Raw genomic sequence first — 12,153 nt, forward strand, 5'->3', positions numbered from 1 at the left:
GTCTGGGGGTGCTTACAGCTGCATGTGCCAGGGTAGCCCCCTCAGGTCCCTCTGTTATCTCTCTGTCCTATCCCTTCCTGTCTGAGTTGGGCACCAGAGGCTGCAAAAAACCCCAAGCAATGGTTCCTTGGGAATGCTGCAGGTGGCAGGGGGAAGTAGACCTTCACTGGGCACCAAGGTTATTCACAACCTCTCAAGGTCATTTTTGCTGTCTGTGCTCTGAGTAGTTAAGTAACTTGCATTGGATTACCACAGCTAGCAAAGAAAACCAGACTTGAACTGAGTCTGGCTGGCTCCAAAGATTTCAAACAACAAAGCTGCCTGCTTCTGGATTAATTACACAGTCAGGTCAACACCACACCGTCACTGTGGACCATGCAGGATGACAAAAGATTCCTCATGTACTGAACCAATGCTGTTTGACAGAATGAAACATCCATCCAGGAGACACATGTTATGAGCACTAGTTATTTCATACAACTGGTACCTGCCAATTTTGCTTGTGTTCTAGCAGGGAGAATGAGAGGAAAAGGATCTTCAAACGCTGTCACATAAGCACCCAGCTGCACATAGCACAACTGAGCCAGGAGCCTGGGCCAGAAGAAGTGAAAGCTAGAGCCCAGAAATGTGTGGTCTGGGCAGACTGAGCAGAGGTCCTGTGGCCCTCAGAGTAGTTTCCATCATTTCACGGTGAAAATCAGTGCTGGAGTCATTCCCTTGGGTCTAGATAGAGCCTTAGGGTCAGTGGACACTGGCCTAATGGTGCATGTCTTCCAACCCCCTGAAGCAAGGGCACTTCTAGGACAGAAGTGAGGCTTGTAAGTTGGGGAAATAAGTAGTTTTCAGGCTTCCATGAGGACAAAAGTATGACTGGAAGCATTAGGCGCTTGGATAGCTAGAGCTGGGAGACTCGGCTCACAGGTCTGAAGGGAAGCAGACCTCCCATGGGGTGGCTGGTGTGGCACACATACCTTTGCGGAGGAGCACCTCAGGTGCGATGTAGTTTGGGGTTCCCACCAGGGAATGTGCCAAGCATCTCTGGTGCTGCTTCCGCGCCCTCTGCTCCAGGGTCTTCAGCCTGTCCCCACACCGACAGTTAGACACGTCGTCCCAGAGGTCACTGGGCTCCATGCTGTCCTGTCTGACATGGTTCCCTTCACCCAAGAATCAGGGGTGGTAAAAGAAGAGAACAAAACATAAAGTGAATTTTCACTCTTCAATACCTCAACAAATCAACAGCTTAAAACAGAAAAGTCGTTCCAATTAGCTCCTGACACATCAGGACAGAGAATCCCCCAAGCTGCTCTGTAGAGGAAGCCTGCTGTTCCTAGTTCAGAGACATACGTGGTAAGGTCAGCGCTAGCACTGAGGTAGAAACTACGGCGAGGAACCACAGGAAACCACACATCGTGCTGAGCTAGCAGGGAGGTACTGCAGGCAGGAAACGCTGGAAGAACTGCCGGGACAGCACCCCTAGCACTCAGGCCACAATCAAAAGGTAACATCTGCCTGACACACATTTTACGATGAGCATGGAAACCTTAGGAAGATTTAAACAACAAGAACAAAGGTGACTTCAATGCCAAAAAATAGGAGTGAATTAAATGATTTAGAGTTGGTTTTCAGTTAGGAAAAAAAAGGCTAAGTGATGATATTCAAATAACTATTTCAAGAATCGAGCCACAAAGAAGATAATAACCAGCTGTTTTTGGCTTTTCCAAATGGCAGAATTACAGGAAATGAAGTTAAATGATAAACACTACACAGATTCAGGTTAGCTATAAAAGAGGACTCCTTGGGAGGCTGTGGATCTTATCTTTTTATGTATGTATGTATGTATTTATTTATTTTTTAAATTTTTTAATTTTTTTTTTTTAGTAGAGACAGGGTTTCACCATGTTGACCAGGATGGTCTCGATCTCTTAACTCGTGATCTATCCGCCTCGGCCTCCCAAAGTGCTGGGTTACAGGGTATTTATTTATTTATTCGAGACAGCATTTCACTCTTGTTGCCCAGGCTGGAGGGCAATGGCACGATCTCGGCTCACCGCAACCTCCGCCTTCCGGATTCAAGCAGTTTTCCTGCCTCAGCCTCCTAAGGCATGTGCCTTGACACCCGGGTACTTTTGTATTTTTAGTAGAGACAGGGTTTCTCTGTGTTGGTCAGGCTGGTCTTGAACTCCCGACCTCAGGTGATATGCCTGCCTTGGCCTCTCAAAGTTCTGGGATTATAGGTGTGAGCCACCACGCCTAGCTGAATCTTTTATTTTTTAAGGCTTCCTTTAATGAGGCAGATGATGGTTCCCCACAAAGGCTCTGTGACACCTTGTAGCCTATCGTCTTAAAAATACAGTAGGCGGACACAGTGACCGAGGTGGGCAGATCACCTGAGGTCAAGAGTTCGAGACCAGCCTAACCAACATGGGAGAAACACCATCTCTAATAAAAATACAAAATCAGGCCGGGCGTGGTGGCTCACGCCTATAATCCCAGCACTTTGGGAGGCTGAGGCAGGTGGATCACGAGGTCAAGAGATCGAGACCATCCTGGTCAACAAGGTGAAACCCCGTCTCTACTAAAAATACAAAAATTAGCTGGGCATGGTGGCGTGTGCCTGTAGTCCCAGCTACTAGGGAGGCTGAGGCAGGAGAATTGCTTGAACCCAGGAGGTGGAGGTTGCGGTGAGCCAAGATCGTGCCATTGCACTCCAGTCTGGGTAACAACAGCGAAACTCTGCCTCAAAAATAAATAAATATAAAAATACAAAATTAGCTGGGTGTGGTGGTGCATGCCTGTAATTCCAGCTACTCAGGAGGCTGAGGCAGGAGAATCACTTGAACCCAGGAGGCAGAGGTTGCAGTGAGCCGAGATAGCGCCACTGCACTCCAGCCTGGGCAACAAGAGCAAAACTCCATCTCAAAAAAAAAAAAAAAAAAAAAAAAAAAAGGAAACCTGAAATCTACTAACTTAAACAAATGTATATATCATACTATTCCTTTGGGAAGGGAAGGACGTCACACCAAATTATAATAGTGGAGTGACAGATAATTTCAAAATGACTAGGAACTATCAGCATGGGAAATTTAGTTGCCTGCGATGGGTTAGTGACATCTACACATAGGAAGTACATGTGGCACGCTTAAGACAATACCTTTCTGGTAATATTTGGAATTGTGAGTCCACCTGAACCCAGTGCAGAGGCCGAAATCTGTGAGTTTAATGTGACCATCCAGATCTATCAAAATGTTGTCAGGCTTGATGTCTCGGTGGATGAAGCCCATCTTGTGGACACTCTCAATGGCCAAAGTCAGCTCTGCGATATAGAACCTGGCCAGGTGCTCAGGGAAGACCTCCATCCGGATCAGCAGGCTCATCATATCCCCGCCAGGGATGTAGTCCATCACAAAGTACAGGCTGTCTTTGTCTTGGAAGGAGTAGTAGAGTTTCACTACCCACTCGTTGTCTGCCTCAGCCAGGATGTCCCTCTCGGCCTTGACGTGGGCCACCTGATTACGGTTCAGGACATCCTTCTTCCTCAGGGTCTTCATGGCGTACAGCGCATGAGTGTCCACCTTACAAGCAAGGCACACTTCCCCAAAGGCTCCGATGCCCAGGGTTTTGATTTTCACAAACATAGACTTGTCCATCTTGGCCCTCTTTAGCCTGTTGTAATTAGACTCTTTCTGGTAGAGGATCTTCCGCATCTGTTCCTGCTCAGCTTCACAGAGTCCAGCCTGTGTAGAAGGCAAAGAAGAAGGAAGATTCATATTAGAGAAGTCCCATGATAACAAATGACTGGGATGGGGATGTCCTGGAACTGAGAGGAAACTAACTCATTTTATAGAAAGGAGAACAGAGAAATATGGGTCTCATGTACTACAAAGAAAGGTAATGACTGGTTTTGTTTCGTTTTTGAGATGGCATCTCACTCTGTTGCCCAGGCTGGAGTGTAGTGGCATAATCTTAGCTCACTGCATTCTCCCTCCCAGGTTCCAGTGATTCGCCTGTCTCAGCCTCCCAAGTAGCTGCAACTATATGTGCACACCACCACACCCGGCTAATTTTTTTGCTGTTGTTGTTTTGCTTTGAGGTCTCCCCGTCACCCAGGCTGGAGTGCAATGGTGTGACCTTGGCTCACTGCAACCTCTGCCCCCCAGGTTCAAGCAATTCTCCTGCCTCAGTCTCCGGAGTAGCTGGGATTACAGGTACGTACCACCATGCCTGGCTAATTTTTTGTATCTTTACTACAGACGGGGTTTCACCATGTTAGCTGGCTGGTCTCGAACTCCTGACCTTGTGATACACCTGCCTCAGCCTCCCAAAGTACTGGGATTACATGCATGAGCCACCGTGCCCGGCCTAATTTTTGTATTTTTCATACAGATGGGGTTTCACCATGTTGGCCAGGCTGGTCTCAAACTCCTGACCTCAGGTGGTCCCCCGACCTTGGCCTCCCAAAATGTGAGGATTACAGGCATGAGCCACCTTGCCCGGCCAGTTTTGTTTTTTGTTTATATCCATATACAGACACGAATCTGGAATCAAAAGTTAAGACAAAAAAGAGAGTTCTTTCTCTAGGAGACTTTAGGCTCTAAAAACGAAGGGAAACTTCTATTAACAAAAATCAGTGGGAAAGGGGACCACAGCATTCCCAGAACTCCAGGAGTCATCTAATTTTTCAGCAGCTCGGGGGAAATGGGAAAGCAGGAGGAAAAGTCAATGATCAGCATAACAAATCAGGAGCATACATTAGATAGACTTGTGTATGGTGAGAGAGAGGGCCTAGTCTCATTCTTCTGCCTATGGATATCTGGATTTCCATACACCAATAATAAATCTCATTTACGACAGCTATAAAAACATCTACGAGTAATGTAACCAAAAAGTGAAAGAGCTCCACAAGGAGAACTACAAAACACTGATGAAAGAAACTGAAGAGGACACAAACAAATGAAAAGAGATTCCATATTCACCGATAGAAAGATTAAATATTGTTAAAATGACCATATTACCTGAAGCAATCTACCAATTAAATGCAATCCCTATCAAAATGCCAGTGACATTTTTCACATTAATAGAAAAAACAATATACAGGGAGCCCAAATAGTCAAGCAATCCTAGGCAAAAAGAAGAAAGTTGTTACCTGACTTCAAAATATATTACAAGCCTAGAGTAACCAAAACTGCCTGGTATTGTGATAAAAACAGACACAAAGACCAATGAAACAGAATAGAGAACCCAGAAAAAAGTCCATGTGTTTACAGCCACCTGAGTTTTGCAGAAGTGCCAAGAACGTACACTGAGGAAAAGACACCCTCTTCAATACATGCTGGGAAAACTAGATATTCATATGCAGAAGAATGAAACTAGACCCCAATCTCTCACCATATAGGCAAATCAACTTCAAATAGATTAAAGACCTAGAAATAAGACAAGAGGCTATGAAACTATACCCCATGACATTGGTCTTAGCAAAGATTTTATTGCTAAAATTTTAAAAGCACAGGTAAAAAAAACAAAAATAGACACACAGGACTATACTAAGCTAAAAAGCTTCTGCAGAGCAAAGGAAACAACAGAGTGAAAAGGATACCTCTGTTGAACAGGAGAAAATATTCACAAACTATTCATCTGACAAAAGACTACTATTCAGAATATACAAGGAACTCAACTCAAGCAAAAAATATATCAAATAATCCCATTAAAAAGTGAGCCAAAAGGCCAGGCGCAGGGGCTCACGCCTGTAATCTCAGCACTTTGGGAGGCTGAGGCAGGTGGGCGGATCACTTCAGGTCACGAGTTTGAGAGTTTGAGGCCTAACCAACATGGTGAAACCCCCCTCTAAAAATATAAAAATTAGCTGACCATGGTGTCGCATGCCTGTAGTCCTAGCTCTCAGGAGGCTTAGGCAGAAGAATTGCTTGAACCCAGGAGGCAGAGGTTGCACTGAGCAGATGTGGCACCACTGCCCTCCAGCCTGAGCAAAAGAGGGAGACTGTCTTAATTAAAAAAAAAAAAAAAGTGAGCAAATGACCTGAACAGACACTTGTCAAAGTAAGACACACAAACGGCTAAGAGGTACATGAAAAGACGCTCCATTGACCAGGGAAATGCAAATCAAAACCACGCTGAGACCATTTCTCCTCAGTTAGTATGACTATTATCAAAAAGAAGGAGAAAAAAAAGAAGATGCTCATGGATTTATCAATAAACTAAAAATAGAACTACCATAAAATCTGCCAATCCCACTACTGGGTATTTATCTTTTTTTTTTTTTTTGAGATGGAGTTTCACTCTTGTTGCCCAGGCTGGAGTGCAGTGGCGCAATCTCAGCTCACTGCAACCTCAGCCTCCTGGGTTCAAGCGATTCTCCTGTCTCAGCCTCCCGAGTAGCTGGGATTACAGGTGCAGGCCACCATGCCAGGCTGATCTTTGTATTTTTAGTAGAGATGGGGTTTCATCATATTGGTCAGGCTGTTTTCAAAGTTCTAACCTCAGGTGATCTGCCCGCCTCAGCCTCCCAAAGTTCTGGGATTACAGGCATGAGCTACTGCGCCCAGCCACTATGGGGTATTTATCTAAAGAAAAAGACATCAGTGTATCAAAGGGATACACCCCATATTTATTGCAGCACTATTCACAATAGCAAAAATATGGAATCAACTTAAATGTCCATCAACAGATGAATGGATAAAGAAAATGTGGGCAATGTACACCATGGGATGCTATTCAGCCATAAAAAAGAATGAAATCCTGTCATTTGCAGCAACATGAATGGAACTGGAGGTCATTATGTTAAGTGAAAAAAAGCCAGGAACAGAAAGTTCTGTAAGAACACCACATGGTGCTATCCAAATGTCACATATTGTGCCATTTAAAAACAAACAAACAAACAAAAATACACCACACGTTCTCACTGATATGTGGGAGCTAAGAGAGTTGATCTCATGGGGGTAGAGAGTAGAATGACAGTTACCAGAGGTGGGAACAGTGTGTGTGCTGAGGGGAGATGGGAGGTTAACTGGTGCAAACATACAGTTGGATATTAAGAACAAACTCATTAAGTAGTGTGACCATGGTTTGTAAAAATGTATTCTATATTTGGATAGCTAGAAGAGAGGACTCAAAATGTTTCCAACACAGAAATAACAAATACACCAGGGCAATGGATACCCTAAATACCTTGACTTCATCATTACATATCCTATGCATGTAACAAAATATCGCATGTACCCCACAAAGATACAAATACTATGTATAGATAAAAAATAAACGTATAAATGAAAGATATATCTTTAAAAAGTCAATGAATATGGGACATTGGAAAGAACACAAATCTGGTTTTTAGGCTTTGGAATTATTGGCTTTGTGTGATTTAAATTTCTTACATTTTAATTTACATAATTTCGTCAATAATTACCTTCTCCAGGACTTTAGTGTCAACTAAGTTATATTTAAATAATTAGTTACTAATTAAACACTTAAAAGAATGGATCACTACTAGATATGTTTTTCTGCCCAAATCCCACAATATCAATTTATAAAACCTCAAACTTTGTTTCTACTCATTCAGAATGTTCTATTATTAATTAGTGATGAATTCTGCTACCTAAGAACATGCCCTAAAACTCAATTTGTTTACTTACCTACAATGTAATTGTAGATTAACTACATTAGGCTGGCTACATTACGCACAGCTATCTCTGATTCTTTGGAAGAGTCAAGGGGAAAGGGGAAAGGAGAAAGGGAGATCACACCATTTGCAACTTCTCCAAGTTGCTGGCCCCAAAACCAGACTGTCGCCCGTTGTTAGCTGTGTTGATAAGGGATATACAGTCCAAACAGAAAAGGGATTGTGCATGCTTCCTATTACCAGTAAACGGAAGAGCTGGGAGCAAACAGTAAGAGGAAGTGAGAAATTACTTTGGCCATTTCTTGCTCCAGCTGCAGCCTCCGGTTGACCTTCTGCTGGTAGGTTTTGATGACATTCTCCACGTGCTGCTCCATGAAAAACTTAAAGGCGTATGGCGAGTAGCTCTTGATGCGTGACTCCCTCTTCTCTTCGTCTCTGCTGTTTTTGCGGACGGGAACGGGAGAGGTCTGGATCTGCTTTTTATCCTTCCCGCCTTTGTCCGCCTTGGTGCTTTTCCGGCTCTTGTCGCCACCGTCGGGCTCGCTGGGGCCTCCACGGAGGCTCTGCTCCACGCCCGCACACAGGCTGTCCAGGTCGTACTGCTCAGACTTGCTGCGCAACAGCAGGTGCTTCGGGTAGGGCGGCGGCGGGCACCTCCGGTCTGGGCCTCCGTACTCCATGTCCAATGGGTAGGCGCCCGCGCCACCCAGCGTCAGGGCGTGCTCCTCCTTGGCATCCAGGCCCTCTGGGGCCGGGGCCGGCACAGGTGCGGGCACCCAGGCAGGGTGCGAGGGCCCCACAGCCGTCTGCGGCTCAGGCCTCAGCACACGCACGCTCTTCACCGGGTGCAGGATGTGTGCGGCCGTGACGGCCGTCACGGTGTTGGAGGCGGGAAGGGAGGGCTCAGCCTTGCCAGGAGCGCCCGACCGTGGCTGGTGGCTGTTGAAAGAGTTGGTCCTGCTGGGCACTGGGCAGTCGGGCCGGAAGGTCCCGTGCGCGCGCGGCGGCGCCTCCAGGCCCGGCTTCTGCAGGGAGTCCCGGCGGGCCAGGGTGGCGGCTGGCCACTGCTGGACGGGGGTGCTGCCCAATTCATACAGGTCCACATTGAGGCTGTTGCGAGAGGGGGTGAGCAGGCTCTGAGGGGGACTGTCGCTGGTGAACACCTGGCTGCGGGAGCCCAGCAAATGCAGCTGGTGGGCCGCTGGGCTGGCCTGCTTGTGGTGTGGGTGTGTCACGTAGATCCCGGAGGTGGGGGGCGGGAAAGCGAGGCTGGTGCCGGGAGGGCCCCCCTGGGCCTTGGCGGGAAGGCTGGCATAGCCCCCAGTCTCCGGCGGCGTCTTGCTCTGGAAGGAGGGGCTGCGCTGTACGCCGTAGCCCAAGGGCTCCGCGGGTACCAGCAGGTGTGGCCGGCCGTAGTGAGCGCCCTGCAGTGGGAAGTGCGCCCCTGCTGCCTCCACGCTGGCGCCGTAGCCCTTGGGCGGGTGCTGGTGCTGATGCTGGTGGCCAGGCCCATGGGGGCCGACTCCGGGGAAGAGGTAGTCCACATACGGCCGCGGCACCTCCTCCAGTGCCGCGGGGCCGTCAGCGCCAAAGCTTGGGCCCTCATAGGGGGCGCCGCCGCTCAGTTGGTGATAGGATGCAAAAGAATCGCGGGTTCCTTCGAAGCTGGGCCTCCGTGTCACAGGGGTTGGCATGAGCCCCTTTCCTGCAGTGGAAAAAAATGGGAAGACAGCATCAAAGTGGGTGTGATCAGTGGATTCTGGTACCTTCAGGCTGGTCCCCACTCTAGCGCTGCCCTCAGGGCTGGGGGTCTTGAACCCTGGGCCCTGATGCGCTGCATTCTGCCCAGCACAGGGTCAGTGGGCTCCCCTCTGCCCTGCCAGTCACCCTAATGTGTTAGGGCAGTGGGCGCAAAAGGGCACGCAGGGAGGCCAAGGACAGAAAAGAAGACAGCATCCCAGTCCTGAGGTGCATCCTTAACCCCTGGGGACTGTACCAGGGTCACTCTCCTGTCAGGCTAGGGAGCTGCACAGTGCCAGCTTTGTTTTCAAAACCTTATCATGCCCAAATTGTGGGAGGCTGAGTTTACCACCGCACCATTCCCAGAGTGCTGTTCCCTCACACAAAGGGCAGGACTGTATCCACTGTGCAGCGGCTGCTCCACTTTTCTTTCACCTCTTTTCCAAATTAAAACATTTTCTAGGTTTTTTGGGGGTCTGTATTAAAACAAAGCAACATATACACAACACTAACAACCACACAAAACCCCTCTAACAAATATCCAAATTGATTTCATCTGCTGCTACCTTAATCCTGACTTCCATTTTGAACACCTCCTCTGAAACAGACACCAGAAGGAAGGACGAAGGCTCCTTTCACTTCTTTAGGCCAACTGCTCTCTGCTTGGCTCGACTTGGCAGAGGGCGCCACAAGGTGGAAAGGCTGTGCCTTGCCTATAGGGAGACCACACCTGATACCTAGCAGAGTAAAGGCCCTGACAGCCTGGCACTGACCAGAGGTCACAGGCACACTAAGGCTTGGTTTTCCCTGGGCTCAGAAGATGTCAGTGAATACACACACCAAAGGCAAGTGCAGAGGGAAATCTGCAGGGAACATGGGGCCTGGCTTTCCCTTTGAGCTGTGCTCTAAGACCTCAAAACTGGAAGAATCCTGACATGGATGGCCAGCTGCAGCTGTTTAAGGAAGTTTCTTCTCTTAAAAAAAGAAAACAGAAATGTGTGTCTTCTTAACAAGGAATATTCAACTTACAAAAGTGAGATTTTTCTCACTTGCCACTTGAAGTAGGTTTCCCATAAAATAGGTAAAGCTCTTGCTAATTATTATAATTTTTCTTTTTTAAATAGAGATGAGGTCTCCCTGTGTTGCCCAGGCTGGTCTCTAACTCCTGTCTCCATCCTCTGGCCTTGGTCTCCCAAAGAGTTGGGATTACACAAGACAAAGCCAGACCAGACCAGACCAGATCAGACAGTCTTGGGATTACAGGCTTGAGCCACTGCGCCTTTATCACACCCCAGGGGCCTCAGGTACCAATCACAGATCACAGGGCCCATGTGCTCCATCCTGGGAAGGTAACATTCGCCCATAGTCAATGAAAAGCAGGGCTTTGGTGCGGTGCCTCAGGCCCTTCAAAGGGGATGCTGAGGGGGGCTCAGCTCTGCCCATGCTGCCTGCCGTCGAGCAGCCACTCTCAGAGGCTATGATGTAAGAGAGGTGTGTTTTAGAATTGAGGAAAGAAGCCACCCTTGTCAAAGATCCCTCCACAGGCCCAAGAGAAAAGTGAAAAGACCATTTTTACTCCCACTTTGCTGACTTTTTTGATCTTTCATAAAACAAGCACACACCTTCCCCTAGGTAGGAAGTACCAAGGTAATTTCACAAGCGCCGGGCGCATCCCCTGTTCTACCACCTGGGGCTGCCCCTACCAGGGCCTGGCTCTCTCAGGGCAGGGCAGGCTCAGCTTGCCTGTTACCAGAATGAGGCAATGTGCCAGGAAACTGATTCTGGCCAGGCCAGGTCGGACCTCTCTGCCCATGGTTTTGTGTCCTAAAGCCACAAACCGTCTTCGCCCACCATGCTGTGGGCCTGGGCTCACCTGGGGAGGTCTGCTTAATGACCCGAACAATCTGCTCATTCCTTGGGTCCAGGTAGCCCATCTTGCTGATGTACTCCAGGGCGGCCTCGATGCTCCTGCTACCAGTTTGCTTGAGAGCTCGGCCAGCCATCTCCTGGGAGGGAAGCAAAGGAGAGGGAAGTACACGTCATCCTAAAGCAAAGCTGCCAGGGACTCCCGTCCCCAGTCTGTGCTGCAACACTTTGCCTCTGTCACTGCTGAGAACCTGTGAAGCACTGCAGGAGACCCTCAGAATGAGTGCAGGTGGCTGTGTGTCCTGCAAGTGCTTGATGACAAAAGCCTAGCATAAGCCACACCACAGACTATTTGGCCTTCTGTTAAGGACATATGGGAATTTTGATGATAGGCAGAGATTTCGATTCTGCTTCTCCTTAGAAAAGTTTTGTGGTTGGACTGGTGAGTTCAGGATGAACCTAAAACTAGAAACATTTACGGGGAAGAACTGTGGGAGCCAGGGAACCTGGCTTTAACCTCAGCTCACCCCCAGGCTAACTTTGGGATGAGGAAACCTGTCCCCAAGGAGAGGGTGCAGCTGCCCAAGAGTCATATATTACATGCCTACTATTTACAATGCCCTGTGCTGGCTACAGCAGCAGAGGACTGGTCCTTAGAGATCTGACTGGTACAAGAAAGAAAATACAGACACAACAGGAGCCCAAGGAGCCATGCTGGCACAGGACAGGTCCCTCAAACTGCTTGTGGGATGAACACAAGACAGAGGCTGGTGGCCACCACCAGAGAGGGCAAGTAAAATGGATGAGGGCCACAGGAGAAAGCCTCCTTCCATCCGAAGGACGAGGTGGAAGGCTAAGGTGGCATGGCTAAGCTGTGCCAGACTTTGAGCCCTGGAGAGAAAAGGCATTCCTGG

At 48.2% G+C, this 12,153-nt stretch overlaps 1 protein-coding gene across 3 annotated transcripts in view; it reads right to left on the reverse strand.

The window, feature by feature from the left end:
- LATS2 (large tumor suppressor kinase 2) overlaps nucleotides 1-12,153 on the reverse strand; it is a 93,116-nt gene that overhangs the window by 8,757 nt on the left and 72,206 nt on the right. For 2 of the 3 annotated variants that reach the window (XM_008998005.6, XM_002748886.6), the window contains exons 3-6: nucleotides 11,247-11,379; nucleotides 7,924-9,338; nucleotides 3,152-3,734; nucleotides 972-1,154 (exon numbers count right to left, since the gene is read on the reverse strand). In XM_008998005.6, coding sequence (XP_008996253.3) covers nucleotides 972-1,154; nucleotides 3,152-3,734; nucleotides 7,924-9,338; nucleotides 11,247-11,379 — 2,314 coding nt within the window. The remainder of the gene's footprint in view (nucleotides 1-971; nucleotides 1,155-3,151; nucleotides 3,735-7,923; nucleotides 9,339-11,246; nucleotides 11,380-12,153) is intronic. The other variant, XM_078375129.1, reaches the window with a different exon arrangement.

The sequence above is a fragment of the Callithrix jacchus genome, chromosome 5 (genome assembly GCF_049354715.1).
Source record: "Callithrix jacchus isolate 240 chromosome 5, calJac240_pri, whole genome shotgun sequence".
In the NCBI taxonomy this organism is placed as follows: domain Eukaryota; kingdom Metazoa; phylum Chordata; class Mammalia; order Primates; family Cebidae; genus Callithrix; species Callithrix jacchus.